Below are 15,222 nucleotides of genomic sequence, written 5' to 3'. Positions count from 1 at the left end.
ATGCTTTTCAACCATTTCCCAGAGCATAAACTCATTTTCAGTGTGAGCCCGGCTAACCATAACGGATGCTAGTGATGTGGGAAAAACAAATGCACAAATGAAAAACAATGAGTTAGATAGTTCATTCATTGCTGTCAATAGAAGCCAGAGTTCCCCCAAATCTGCTTGGTATCTGCCTTTGTATAATCTAAAGTGCATTGCAGACCATTTGCATATTGAGTAAAATGTTAAAATTAACAATTGAATAAAATGTTAGGCATAAGCAAGGCAGTTACATTCTCGCTATCTCTCAGAAAGTTTTGGGCTTTTTTTCTTCATGTGTCTGCTTATTAAATTAGGTACAAAGATTTTTTTTTCAGTAGCTGAAACTAAATAAAGTTGAGAATTGATGCAATTATGTCAATAATATACTCACTTTCCTTGACTTTTAAATTATTAGACAACCAAAATTACTTTTGGTTTAAATGACGTGGATAGTTGCTTTAAAAAAGAAAACATGATAGAGAGTCTCATAAGAAGACTCGTAACAAAACCAATTATTTTTTTCTTACTGGCCTTAGTTAACATTTCTATCAATTTCCTTCCTGTCTTTTTCTGTGTGAGCTCATATTATAGATATGGTCCTGTACTCTGTTTTTGGTTTTTTTTTTTTTTTTTTCATATTATAGCATTTTCTTACTTGGTAAAGGTTTTTTATAACTAATTTTCAGTGTCTACATATCCTTATATCACAGAAAAGTACCACAATACATCTAAGATTTCTGCATGTGGGATCACTTAACTAACATATAATACTTTTTTTATTAAAAATAACAGTGATAAATATCCCTGTACATAAATCAATGTAGTTAATATTTTAAGACTGTGAGTAAATAATGACATTATTTGAGTAACATAGGTTTAAGTCAGATCCTCTGATAACTCCGGGCACGTGGAGACCCATGATACATTTCCCAGGCACCCTTGCTAGTACTGTGACTATGTGACTGAGTTCTGGCCGGTGGAATAAGAAAGTGTCCTGTGGCAGCTTCCAGGAGACTTCTTTACACTACTGATGCTATATGCCCTTTGCTTCTATTTTTGGCCTTTTCTCCATTTTGGATCATGGGATAAGGGCTACAGTCAAGAATGGTGGAGAGTGAAATGAGAGAAATTCTCATTACATATCCATTGACAAACTGGAAAAAAGCATTACAGTTTTGATAAATCTTTTGATGAGAGATAGTGAATCACCTTTGTTCTCTATTATTCTATTTTAGTGTGATGGTGATGCCATCTAAAATACTCTATTTTAGAGTGAGGGTGATGTCCCCCCAAAATAACGATTTATCCCTATAGGATTTAAGGGAGATTCCTGGGTTCTCTTTCTCTCCAGGTGCCCAGAGAAAGCACTCTGCATTATTCTCTGCCATCTCATTCTGGCAACAGCAAAATATATGTTAGCAAAACAATATGTTTTTAAAGAGCAGATCATTTCCAATTCCCAAGTGGTAAATAATTTCTAGAAAGTACTATATTCTATCTCGAGTTATTTTTCATTTTAGTCAATAGTTCACTACTGTAAAAAAAAAAAAAAAAGTTACAAACTACATACAAGAGGAGAAATAGCTTAAGGACCTGTATAACTTTGAGGCAAAGTTGCATGAAATTGTCAAGCCACAACTCTCCCAGGATCTTCCAGTGTTAGTTGATTAGCCAAACCAGCAGGACTATTCAGTAATGGATTCTGCTTTGGGCAATGCTAATAGAGCTATACCCTTGATGGAAACTAACCTCAAAATTTGGGCCACATTGACTTTCACTAAACATATAATGATGACGCTTCACTTTTCAACGTAAAAAGGGAAACGGAAAATTGAGGTAATTATGTTGGCAATTTAAATAAAACAGAAAATATCCAGATACTTGAGTAAGGGGAATTGGAGCTTTGAACTATGTAGATAATCTGAGCTCTCAATTTCATTTTTTCAAGAACACAAAGAAAATAAAGTTTCCTGACCAGAGATTTCCAAATCTCATGTCTAGAAGGCCCCAAACCAATTCACTCCCTGCTATCTCAGCAAAAACTGGCATTAACCAAGGCTATTTTTTTTTTGAGTTCTCCTGTGTTAATTCAAATTTGTAGAGACTGATGCTGTTTACCAACAAGCAATCAGGCAAGAGAGTCTCACAAACACAAAAATGTACCATGTTGATCCAGTTTCCACTTCCTCTGAGCCTCTGGAGGAAATGGACCACCATCATGAGAAATGTGGGTAACATCTACCAAACATTCTCCTTTGGTCTCCTATTAGTGACTTCCTTCCCACTAAGAAGGTGCCTCTCCTCCCAGCATCCAGCACTTCCTTTGTTGCATTTGCCCTCAATATCTCTGCTTTGCAGTTTTATGTTCTTCAGGGCTTCTGGCCTATTGTCACTGCTGATGTCGTCACCCACTCTGCACCAGGGCCAGCCCTGCGGGATGTGGTTCCATCAGTGCTTTGATGCCAAGCCTCCTCCTGCCCTGTTTCTCCTGATGTATATGATAATTTGGCATGAGGAGTTCATCACTGCCCACCTACTCGTGGCCCTATCTTTTCTCTATTTGATCCATATTGTTAGCTAATATAAAAGAGGACCTCTCTGCTCATAAGTTTCTACCTCTAGACATTAAGTGTTTCAAAATCATTTCAGTAGATTGCCAAATTGTTGTAACATTTTTGTTTATTCATTCCCTTACTGTTATTAGATTGGTTAGGACTTCTGGTTTTCAGCAGTGTGAGACATACTGATGGTGTGTTTACAAGTTTACCATCTGTGATGTTCATTTTGTGTCAACTTGACTGGGACACATGTTGCCAGACATTAGGTCAAACATTATTCTGGGTGTGTCTATGACGTGTTTCTGGATGACACTAACGTTTGAATAAATGAGCAAAGCAGATTGCCCTCCCTGATGTGGGTGATTCGCATGTAGTCATTTGAAAGTCTGGCTAGAACAAAAAAGCTGAAAAGACCTCCTGTGACCAGGAGAGGATCCCTTCCAACCTAACTGCTTTCAACCTGGGACACTGGTTCATTCCTGGCTTTGGAATTAAACTGAAATAATAGCTCTTCTTGGGTCTTAAGCTTGCTAGCTTTCAGACTGGAAATACACCATCAGCTCTCCTCATTCTCAAGCCTCTGGACCCAGGCTGGAACTACACCTCCAGCTCCACTGGGCCTTGCTGCCTGCAAATCTTGAGACTTGTCAGCCCCCCGAATTGTGCACACTACTTCCTTAAAATACACCTCTTCATATACAGTACATATAGCCCATTAGTTCCTTTTCTCTGGAAAGCCCTAATACCATAGGTAACCCTGATATTTGTTTTCTTTACTACCCAACTACATTCTTTTCTAAATTACATATTTGGATTGTTTTATATTAAATGTCTCTCACTTGTAAATAATTGATGAACCTCATCTCAAAAGCAATTGATCTGTGATCAGCTTGCTTTTTTCCTTATAAATATGGAATGAAAGCCAATGTGTGCTAGCCTAACAGCCTCCACAGTCATAATAGAAGCCTCTCCACCATGTTATAATTCTCTCCTGCCAAGTTCTCTAGAAATCCCTGAAACTATGCCTCATATATGTTCCCAAACAATTGTCCCCCATGGACTTCTCCTGCTCTTTTCTCACTTCTAGAAGTTTACTATCTTATATTTTCCACAGCTGACAATGTCCCTTCATGAACCACCATTTCTGCGATGCTCCCAAAGTTAAGTGCCAGCACTCAAGGCCCCAGAGTAGCACTCACTTCTGTAAGATTAGATTCTGAGTCAGGAAAAGCTCTTTTCAACTCTGTGTCACTTTCCCAAACAAGGGACGACAGCCAGGCCCTGATGGAGCTGTCATGACAGCCTGTGAAACTCTGGGCAGATGAATACTTGTCCTTCCAGTCCTTACTCTCCCCTCAAAGTTTTAAAAATTATAGGCTCAGTTTTAGTCAGTGTTCACATGCAAGGTAAAGAACGCTTTTTTACCGTCAGCTGATCTCTGGGATATGTCTCCTGAGATGGAGACAGAGCCGTAACCAGGGAGCTCAATATGGAGAGAGCAAGCTTCATCTAGCTTCGGAGATCAACGCCCTTCCCTGTTGCGTTAGGTGGCTTAAGTTCAATATTTCTTAATGTTTTTGAAAGCAGGAAGAGAATGTTGAGGGTAGGAAAGAGAAATATCTTTAAAAAAACCAGGTGACTATTTTAAAGATATTCATTTACAATCATTTTATTAAACAATCACCTTTTACATGTCATCAGACCTTACCCCTGAAGTGCAAAAAAACAGTTTGAGGTATTAAAACTGAAGGAACATTTGCACATATTTCGTAAGGTTTTCACACTATAGTAACCAAAATATTCAGTGTAACTAAATACTACACATAACAGCAGGTTGAGAAGAACAAAGCTGTATAAAACAAACCCAGTTCGTCTCATTATAGCTCTGAGCCTCTCATTTATGATGAAAGGATGGCAAAAAAAAGTAATGTGAGATGTAAGTTGCTTGCAAAATGATGTGTCCATTATTCAGTTTTTAAAAGTGGTATATGGAATGTAAAAGGGCAACACCTGAAACAGCAGCCATCCCTAAAGCACAAAAATCAAACTGACAAACTGGTTTCAATGACAGTATTCTATGCACAGGATTTAATACTCAGATTAATAGCAATTCACTTAAAGTATCTGAAATAGATTTACTAGACTATTTTAGCACTATTCATGTACACATACAAGGTCACATAAGTAGCATGCATGGTCCATACATTTTTTTCTGTAGGAGTTTTCCCTTTAAAGTAGAAAATAAACTTTTACACAGATCAAAGTTCAGAATGGTCACTTCAAAGTGATCTTGAAGAAACAAAGGGAAGAGGAGATTGCTTTTTTAAGTGTTAGACTTTTTCATATTGATTAAATTATCTAAACACTTTCCAGATCCCATTTCACTTTGTGTCTATACCTTGAAAGAGAAAGTTGAGGCAATCCGATAACTAATAATTATAATATAAACACTTCTGGTCTGTTGAGACAATTGGAGACAAGATGTATTTTGATTTGGTGATTGATTTAATTACTAATTTTAGAGCATAGGTACTTCATTTGAAACAAATTTAAAATTGTATAGTGATTTGCATATAATATAGTAAATTAAGTCGTGAATAATGGGTCACAAATGTGGAACAGAAATTAGTCTCTTTTTTAAAAATTTTTTTTTAACATTTATTTATTTTTGAGACAGAGAGAGACAGAGCATGAATGGGGGAGGGTCAGAGAGAGGGGGACACAGAATCTGAAACAGGCTCCGGGCTCCGAGCTGTCAGCACAGAGCCCCACGCAGGGCTCGAACTCACGGACCGTGAGATCATGACCTGAGCTGAAGTCGGACGCTTAACCGACTGAGCCACCCAGGCACCCCCAGAAATTAGTCTCTACAGCAGTTGTTATGGTTAACAAAGCACTTGTAGTAGTCACACATGCTAGGTTTTTAAATTATTACTTTTTTAAGGTTTATTTATTTTTGAGAGAGAGACAGAACACAAGCGGGGGAGGGGCAGAGAGAGAGGGAGACACAGAATCTGAAGCAGTCCCCAGGCTCTGAGTTGTCAGCACAGAGCCCAACGTGGGGCTCGAACTCACAGACTGCGAGATCATGACCTGAGCCGAAGTTGGACGCTCACCTGACTGAGCCACCCAGGCGCCCCACACATGCGAGGCTTTGATGCCCGTCACTGAATTGTTCTATTCAGTTGTGTGAATAGACTGAACAAAGAGAAGGATGATTTTTTGGTAAGAACAGAGGCTGCTTAATACGTGGCTTTTAAACATTTTTTTGAAAAACTGACAAAGGATCACAACTTCTTGCAGTTTACTATTACAGGAAAATACTGTTTATTCCATGGCCATCATGACACTTTCAAGAAGACACCTTAAAAAGTAGGGCTCTTCCAGATTATTTGCTTTGCTAGCATCAGAAATTTGTGGGAAAGGGACATTTTTTTCATAGAGACTCAACAATGTTCTGCAAAACACACTTACCCTGTTTACTCTTTGTCATAGGGACAAAAGGAAACTAGGTTGCTAAAAACCCCGTGGGAACATTATGCTTATGTGTGAGGACAATGTCCACTCCCACAACTATGGTTTGTTTTCCCATGCAATGGCTCTTGAATGAAGAATGATCTCTGCAGCTGCCTCACTGCTGGAAGCACAGCTGCAAATGCAGCTGACTTGTTTACCTGGGAGGAAAGTGAACTTGTGCTGACGTTCTCAGTGAACCAGGAGAAAACTGAGCACAGCCACTCCCATGTAAATGAATAATGACCTAGGGTCACTTGGTTTCCTTTAGAGGTTAACAACTATTTTTACATTCTGCTACACAAGTAGGTGCTCCAGGTAAGACACATTTCCTGAGTTTGTTTGTTTGTTTGTTTGTTTGTTTTTTAAATGAATGTCATCAGACATGGAAATCGGCCAAAAACTCAGGTCACAGAAAGAGTAATTAAATCTCAGGTGTCCAAATCGACCAGTCTAATTAAAACATATCCCCAAGCTGGAATTATCCGAATAAAAAAAACAAATAAAAAAGTAACTTTCAATTTAGGACCACATAAACAATCTAAATGCCAGCACACTGGGTATAAATGCTTAGGGGGAAAAATGCAACAAATGTATATTTTTTCTATGCCCACCTTTTATCTCTATAACAACCAATTATCAAAAGAAAATTGAAATAAAATGAAATATGACTGATCCTGTAAGATCTGAGTCCTGAATATGGTTGGCTTGTTGTCATTCTACCCATTGGTGCCATACAAATAGGGCTGACCACATACTTACGCGACGAGAACAATACCACCCAAATTCTTTCACTATCATCATGCTGACGAACTACACTGTGAAATCTATCAAACCTACAAATATAAAATGCTGGCTGGCATTCAATTTGGATGAAAACACTGACTGCAGTAACACAGGGTATAGTCAGTGAGTCCTCCTGAGAGAAGGGACCTGTTAAAGTCAGTCAAAGACTGGGTTTCTTATGCCATTCAACACCAAACTGGTGGGTGCCTTCCTGTATAGAAGGGCCAGTGAGCACAGGAGAAGGGAAAAGCTCATCACTCCCAGGATGACCATTCCTGATATCAGTGCACTGGTGATGGCATTCAGCTGGAAGGGAGGTTCCCTTGGAGAACCTGCAAGCACAACACAAACAGTGGGAAGGTCCACTGTCAGATTTATCTCACTTCATCCCAATTTATACCTGCAAAACATCTGTCATTACGATCTTGCAAAGTAACAGCATGACAATGATTCATGCTACAATCTATTTGACTATAATTCAATCCAATAACCAAAGGATTACGTGGGTTAGAAGTCAGGTATCCCCTGAGCAGTCAAAAACAAAATCATGTATAAAATGCTATAAAAATTGATCAACAGATCACATATGAGTCCAGAAATCCTCAGTGAACTATTATTTAAAATATAAAAACTTGTAAAACCAGAACTCATTATATTTCATCGTTTAGAGTTGTGCAACTGATCATCAAAAAATACTTAAAAAATTTTAAAATCATACTTTTATTTTCAATTTATGTTTGTTATCTTACCAAGCTGTGAATTGTTGGTTGGAGTCTCATCTGGAGGAGAAAAGAAAAAGGAAAGCAATATTGTATCTTTAAATATATACCTAGGTTTATTATAATTATGTGATTACTTTTTACCTACATGTGCCCTTCCCTTCACCCACAAGCCTCATGGGTAAGGCAATAATGAGAATCTTCCGAAACAATTCTGTTTTCACATTTTCTGTTTCACGTGTCCAAGATTTTATTATCTATCCATTCCCCAGGCCCACACCCTGCCACTGCCCCGGGCATACAAGGAGAATCACAAAATATACTGTACTGTATTTTTTCTTGCCAACTTTTGCTTCATCATTATCTCTTTAGTCAGGTTAGTGGGGGCAGTAATTGTTAACAGCTATTACAATTTTTATAGCCCTATAACCTGCCATTTGTTATTCTGTTTTAGAGAAGTATTCATTATTTAGTGCCACTTTATTTTAAGCATTGCCAATTTGCCCATCATAATCTGCAAAAACATCATTTTAAGTTCCAAGAAGATAAATTCGCACTTGATAACTAAATGAAAGGAAAACATGACTCCTAAGCTTGAGTTGAAGGGTTTTTTTTTTGTATCTGTTAAGTAAAAGATCAAAGCTGTTGATTTTTTACTCATCCCTGGCAAACATAATAATAGATGGAATGAATGCATTCACCTGGCTTCCCAACTTGTGTTACCCATTTTGTAATCATATAGCCATTAACCCCTGATCCTGTACAATGTAGTGGATTTCATTTCTGTCCTTAAACATTTGGGTGCGTATGTGTCTGTGAGTGTCCGTTATTTGAACCATAAAATGTGTGCAGTTGCCGGTTTGATTTTGGAGGATAAATATTATTACAATGAACATGTGTGTAATTCCAGAAAGTTTACAAAGTGCTGTTTCATATGTCATCACATTTTGTCCTCATAACAGCCATATGGTTTAGATATTATTGCTGCCCCCATTTTACAGAAGAAGAAACTTCCATCTGTCACAGCCTCTGTGATAAGGTAAGCATATGTTTAAATAAAATTTCAATTTCAAAATCCTTTTCCTAAAATCATATAAACTAGCCAAGTATGGAGAATATTTTTAGTTATAAAGATGAATAACTCAGGCTATATGAAACTCCAAGATTAGTATTTGAAACAATTGATTGGAAGAACCTGGTGTGATATTTATAAGCTATCTGATGCCATTTCTTTTAAGACATATGAGTCTTGGCATAAATGATGATTCTGCTGTTGAGTCTGAAGTGCAATGCCCTGAATTAATAGAATTCTCATTTATAGCATTCTTTAGAATGGTGCAGTGTACCACTATAGGACAAAAGGGGGGAGGGGGGCAGCATAAATTTTCATAATAGGGACACCCTTAGGAAAACCCTAATCTCCAACCCACACTACTTTATAAAGACATTGTTTCTCATGGAAATGGATAAAATGAATGAACTGTGAACAATTCTTCCAAAATATATGCATGCTCCCTTTCCAAGACAAGCTGCCTCACTGAAACATGGAAGAGAATATATAATGATCTAAAATTCCTTTTTCAAAGATATTCATTGTTTACAAATCACATTTACTTGCTTTTAATTTTTTTTAAAGAATAGAGAGCTCCATCCTCCTATGTGTCCCAAGTTAGGCGACCAAGTTAGGTGATCCTAGGACTGGATGCCCCTACTATTTTCTGCATCCTGAAGTTAATAAAAGAAGTCAGGATATCCTCCTTCTCTCCCACATTACCACCAACACTTCCGGAAGAACAATAAATATCCCAGGTGCCACTCGTGAGGACTGGGCTGTGGACAAAATCTTCACCTGAGACAAAATGTCAAATGAGTCCTACCAGCTACAGGTTCCAAGATGCTGAAAAACCAAAAGCATCCTACCTCTGGCAGATGACTAAAATCAAAGCATGTAATATTTGAATATTATTCGGAATTGTATTCAATAGTGGATAAAGGTATCTGGTTGCTGTTTCCACTATCCATCAATTTCCCGTCTACTGAAGTTTGATCTAGCTCCAAAAGGGAGGTAGACATTTTCCAGGAGATTTTTTTCAACACAAACTCTGTTTTTTTTCTCTCACACCCATTTGGTCTTACCATATACATATATGCTAAAAGAAACATCCTGGAATTAAAACAGATTGGAGTACTAAACTTGGTGGACTCTTCAAAAAACATACAGCTAGCTGAGGACCCACAGGAAGAAAGTGAGGGCAGCAATACCACAGCTGTTTGAAAGCCAGAAGTGGAAGATAAATTGTTTTTCTCTGCTTTTCTCTCATATAAGTAGTAGAAATAAATGGAAAAAGTAAATATCAGTGTGAGATATATACCGAATAAATATTTTTCCTTTCTTAGCACAAGCAAACTATTTTTTTAATCTTCAACCTACCTTTGTGGTAAAATGGACCATATATTTCAAATTTAGAACCTCCAAATTTTGTACCTTCCATTGTGTCATGTTTGTTAATAGTCTATCTCTACCTCTGAATGCTAAGATACCTGAGAGCAAAGACTGTGGCCTGTTCTCTGGGGGTATTCCCAGTTCCTAGCAGAGTGCCTGTCCCATGTGGAGGCTTGAATGAATTATTAACTCCCCATAAAACTCAATGACACAAGTTGAATAGCGTGGCTTGGACTTCCCCATCAGAATTTATGTAATAAAACAATTAGGTACTACTGTGTTCCAGTGCTTGCACTTGTGAATTTCCAGAATTGTTCCCCATGATAAGCATTTCCCTACCGAATAATTTTAGCACATGGGGATGTAAAATAAGGACACTTCAGGAATTTTGAAGATTTTAAACTTTGAAAAGATGTGAATATTTTCCTAAATCAACCAACAAAAGGATTAACAATGTTAAGTAAGTATAAGCAGAATGTCTGATTCATTAAAACAAAAGTATTGTGCTTTAACAACTTATTAAACCTGACATAAGTCAGTTGTCTAGGGGAAAGGAGTGGTTCAATGAGTAAACAAAGCAAAAATCCCCAAGTACCAGAGAGCTTTGAAGAGAGCAAATCAAGCCTGAAATTGGACTTGTCTATATAAAACCCACCACAGGATCTAGAGAGATAAATTCTAGCTGACCTAAGTTAAAAATGAGGTGAAACTGAGAAAAGAAGGTAGCCCTGGTCATTAAGCTAGACATGAAGTTCACATAGGATTTTCCTGTGGATGAATATGGCTTGATTTCTGAGTTCTGTGTTTATATAGAATTTAAAATAATATTTTTTGCTTGGATACCGTAAGTATCATAATGTGAACACGGTCATATATGGCCCTCTAGACAGTGAGGCCACCATGATTGCCCTCAAATGAGCACCGTCCTACGACCATTTATCAAAATTATAAAAAATAAATCCACAGAGAGTGACAGAGGAATGAAGGGCATCTGGCAGGTTTGAACATGATCCTTTGGGGGCTTTGCCAATGAAGAGACCAGGGTGACTAAGACAAAACTATTCTGTGAGAAAATGAATATTATCCTTAAGGTGGAAATAGGTTGAAATTGGAAGAGAAGAAATCCAGACACGATATCAGAGACATTGTGATCAAGGCATTAACTCTTTGAGGTTTTATCATAGATAGTTTGGGCAACTGAATATGATTTAGGTGAAACCTACCAAACCTGTCTAGCTGTTAGCTATGGTAGAATTAGAAACTTCTACTCGGTAATCTTTACTGGGACTTGGGAGCCTTAGAAACATTCGTCTTTATAAGAACATATCTTACACTAACAAATTATTTAAACTTTGTAATATTTATATTTGTTTTGGCCCAGGTAAGAAGGAAGCAAGGAGGCTAATAAAGAGGAAAAGCCATTTACTCAACATGGGCAGAGAAATGTCGCTTTCAAGATTTTTTTTTCTTCTACAAAACTAACACTAGATATGTTCCATAGAAATAAAAACATTTCTTATTGTGCCTTCCCAAAAGCATTCCTAATTATTGGCAACAAGAGTTGAGTTTCCATGTAGTGTAATTCTATGAACTATTTCTGACAGCCAGATAAGAATTGGGACTTTCATAAACCACAAACCAGTCATTTTCAAACCATTGAAAACACATACCAAACTTCAGGGAGAGCAGACTAAGTTTGAAATTTCATATTTAATAAATTTCTGTATTATTTTAAAAAACCTATTAGCTTGTTTTTAAATAATGCTCTGCACAAACCAGAGGAGTAAATAATTCAAGAAATTGTCTAAACTTTTTAGGCCGAAACCTTATTTTCCTTAATTACCTATTTCACACAAAACTTTCTTTTCACTGTGGAACAGGATGCATGGGAGAAAAAGTAAAAATAATCTAACTGAAATACAGTAATAGCCTTATGGCTTATATAAAATTGAGAAACAATGATTAGAATATAATCCAAACCAGAATTCTGCTTTTTTTAAAGACAAATTTAGAGCTATAGAGTTAGAAATTTAAAGGCAACTTCTTCAAACCCCTCATTTTAAAGACGAAAAAACACTTGCCCCAAGAAATGGCATACAATCCCACATCACATAGCTTGTTTAGACAAAAGCTGGAGCTAGAACCAGTTCTTCTGACTTAAGTTTGTGTTGTTTACACTGCATGCCTGTTTTATCCAATTGATTCCAAATGTCCCTGGGTTCATGCTGACTTAAAGCAGTATTCCTCTGGAGAGTGTGTACACAAATACTTGTATACATGAGAATATATGTGTATAAACAGTTGTGGCTATTAGATTCATGACCATGGCAGAGTGCACTAGAAGGGATATGTAATGTTCAAGATCTGGGAAGAAACAAATGGTACTAAAATTGGGCATTTTAAGAAAAGATTAATGGGACTATTTATACAGATGTAGGGAATTCACAAGAGAAAGTCAAGAAGTTCCCTGGCTTATGGGTTAAAGGGAGGGTTTCTAGTTCTGTAGAAAAGTTGGCTGGGAGGAGTTATGTGGACACTTCCATCCGCTGATAGCACTACCTACTGGCCAAGCCCAACCAAAGACCGGATGGCAAAACAGCAGATGAGTGCAATTCACGCAGGCCAGTCTTCAGGGGTAGGGAGAATGAAAAATGTCCAGCATCGTATACTTGTATACTTGTGTGTGTGTGTGTGTGTGTGTGTGTGTGTGTGTGTGTGCGCGCCCGCGCGCACTAACGCGTGCATGCGCATGTGTAAAAAGGCCAATATTGTAAAGCCAATATTGCCCTTTGTGTGAAAGTTGAGTAAACAGGAAACTACTGTGAAATTGAAGTTGCTTAGCAGTTTATCTTATTTCACAGTTAATTAGTGCTGTTTAGAAACCACTCTGAGTTCTCCTTAGAAGCCAAGTAATAAGCCATTTTGGAACAGTCTATTATTATATACAAAAGGAGGAGCGTTCTTACCACTCCGAGTAATGATGGGACCAGCAGAGAGGACTGCATTTCCAGACGTGCTCTGGGGGCTCCAAGTGGTCCTCCTCCCTGCGTCCCTCCTTTCTCGGTGGCCGCAAATCTGAGGTGTTAATGAAAACAAATGAAATTCCACACCGGCACAAAATTGGTTCTTTATGGCCATTTGGAAAGCAGATTCTTTTGGAAGAGATACCACATGTTTAATTTTATTCATTTACTTCTGTGCATTTATTTAATTACTTTGCATATAACTGCTACAGTGTTTCTTTTTCTGGCTTGGGCCACATTTCTTATTTCCTCCCGTTATAATTGTGCTTTGCCTCATTAATTTACATAGCTCAATGGTTCTCCTGAAAAAGAGCTGTGTTTATCAAAGTTTTGTACTTTTATATCTCTCAAGCCTTTAATAAATCTTTCCCTGAATTGTTGGTCAGCACAGAGACAAGATAATGTGGATCCTCCATTTAACCCCATCTGATATTGCTAGTTAGGATGAAAGCAATCAATTGTGAAGAAATGCCTGAATTTGAGCATAAATAAAAACATATTAAAGCTATTTCAAATAAAAAATGTGCTTGCATTTTTTCAGGTTAATATTGATGTGACCTCAGGGGGCCTGCCAGAAATAGATTTTTTTTTTATTCACTAGTAAATGGATCTGTATTTTAATGATGACTGTATGCAATTAAGATCCTCACCTTCTAGAACTTCTAACTTGTAATCCAAGGGATTTCTGGCCATCAGGGCCAAATCTACCTTTCCAGTGCTAGCCCTGTGCACCTTCCCAGGTTTTCCAATCATCCTCTATTCTGCTCCATGACTTTACTGAAGGCCTGGTAGTTCCATGATTACTCTGTCTTCTATGTCTGTGACTTTGGTCAATCTTTGGCATGGAGGGTCTCTCACTCTTGATTTTGCCCCTTTGTGATTCATCCATCTTCAAATCACACTTTGGGTTTTATATCTTCCATCAGACTTCCCAATCTGTCCTGTTCTATCTCTCTCACAAAGGCAAATACTGTCTCCTACTACAACCTATATGTACAATCTGCTTTTGCACCATAACATTTTTGTCTTATTTTCTTCCATTACTGTCTCCTGGTCCTCAAAGATAAGCTAAATGAGTTCAGAAAATCATGCACACATGGCTGTATTCCCAGTATTATGTGTGGCACAAAGTAGGCATTCAATAGGTCTTTACTGGATGAATAAATAAATAAATCCTACTTCAAACTGACCCAAAATAGACATTCAATAGATCTTTACTGGATGAATAAGTAAATAAATCCTACTTCAAACTGACCCAATGCATATCCGTTTTCCATATAGAAATTAGTTCCTAACACTTGATAACCCTTCAGCTTAGATCAATTTGACAATTTAGAATAAAGTTGCTAAAAACATACTGGCATAAGGAAGGGGCAGTCATCAGCTCTGCAGAGCTTGGTAACACAGTGCAGGAAGACGGTGGACATTTTCTGATTCTTGTGTTTCACAAATCGGAACACTTCAAAGGAAAACCGGCCTTGCTGGCTTCTGCCATTTTCGATGACAGTGGTCTGAGGATCTTTGTCGCAGCTATAATTTAGGGAATGTGAAAACAGGATATTACTGGAAATTACCAGCCCGCTGAAAATTATAAATTAATTTCTGCAGTATTAAGAGCTAACCAAATCATGCCATGTAACAGATATTTAATAAGAGCATAAGCTAACTCAACAAATATGCCAAGAGTGACCTAGATCAGAAAATTTAAACAGATCAATTTCTGATTATAATAGTACCATCAAATTTTAGAGGGATTATACTTTCATAAGTTTCAAAAATCCAAACAGAATAAAAGGTATATAGTGAAAAGTCTCCCTCCCATGATTGCCCTTGTCCACACCATTCCACACACTTTTTCGAATCTGCCAGAGGTGATCTCACTTGTTACTGCATCCTCCCAGGGTATATACGTTTAAAGCTAAAGTAATGAATTCTTATTCTTTCCTCCTTCTTAAAAAAAACAGAAGCACACTATCCACATTGTTTTGTACCTTCCCTTTTTAAAAATTTAGCACAGTATTTTAGACATTATGAATGTATAAAATGTAAATGCACATTTATCAATATGAATATTTAGCAAGCTACCTCATTCTTTTTGCACACTGTGTAGTATTCCATCACACACATGTACCAGCATTTATTTAATCAGGTACCTA

At 37.4% G+C, this 15,222-nt stretch overlaps 1 protein-coding gene across 1 annotated transcript in view; it reads right to left on the bottom strand.

The window, feature by feature from the left end:
* Positions 1 to 5,892: 5,892 nt before the first annotated feature.
* ZPLD1 (zona pellucida like domain containing 1) overlaps positions 5,893 to 15,222 on the bottom strand; it is a 131,532-nt gene continuing 122,202 nt past the window's right edge. The window contains exons 14-17 of the mRNA XM_019448249.2: positions 14,425 to 14,596; positions 13,010 to 13,118; positions 7,631 to 7,660; positions 5,893 to 7,213 (exon numbers count right to left, since the gene is read on the bottom strand). Coding sequence (XP_019303794.1) covers positions 7,038 to 7,213; positions 7,631 to 7,660; positions 13,010 to 13,118; positions 14,425 to 14,596 — 487 coding nt within the window. The 3' untranslated portion in view covers positions 5,893 to 7,037. The remainder of the gene's footprint in view (positions 7,214 to 7,630; positions 7,661 to 13,009; positions 13,119 to 14,424; positions 14,597 to 15,222) is intronic.

Source organism: Panthera pardus, unplaced genomic scaffold (genome assembly GCF_024362965.1).
Source record: "Panthera pardus isolate Hobbes unplaced genomic scaffold, ASM2436296v1 HiC_scaffold_16, whole genome shotgun sequence".
Taxonomy (NCBI): Eukaryota; Metazoa; Chordata; class Mammalia; order Carnivora; family Felidae; genus Panthera; species Panthera pardus.
Note: the sequence above shows the minus strand (reverse complement) of the source record. Positions and strands in the feature narration are given on the sequence as shown.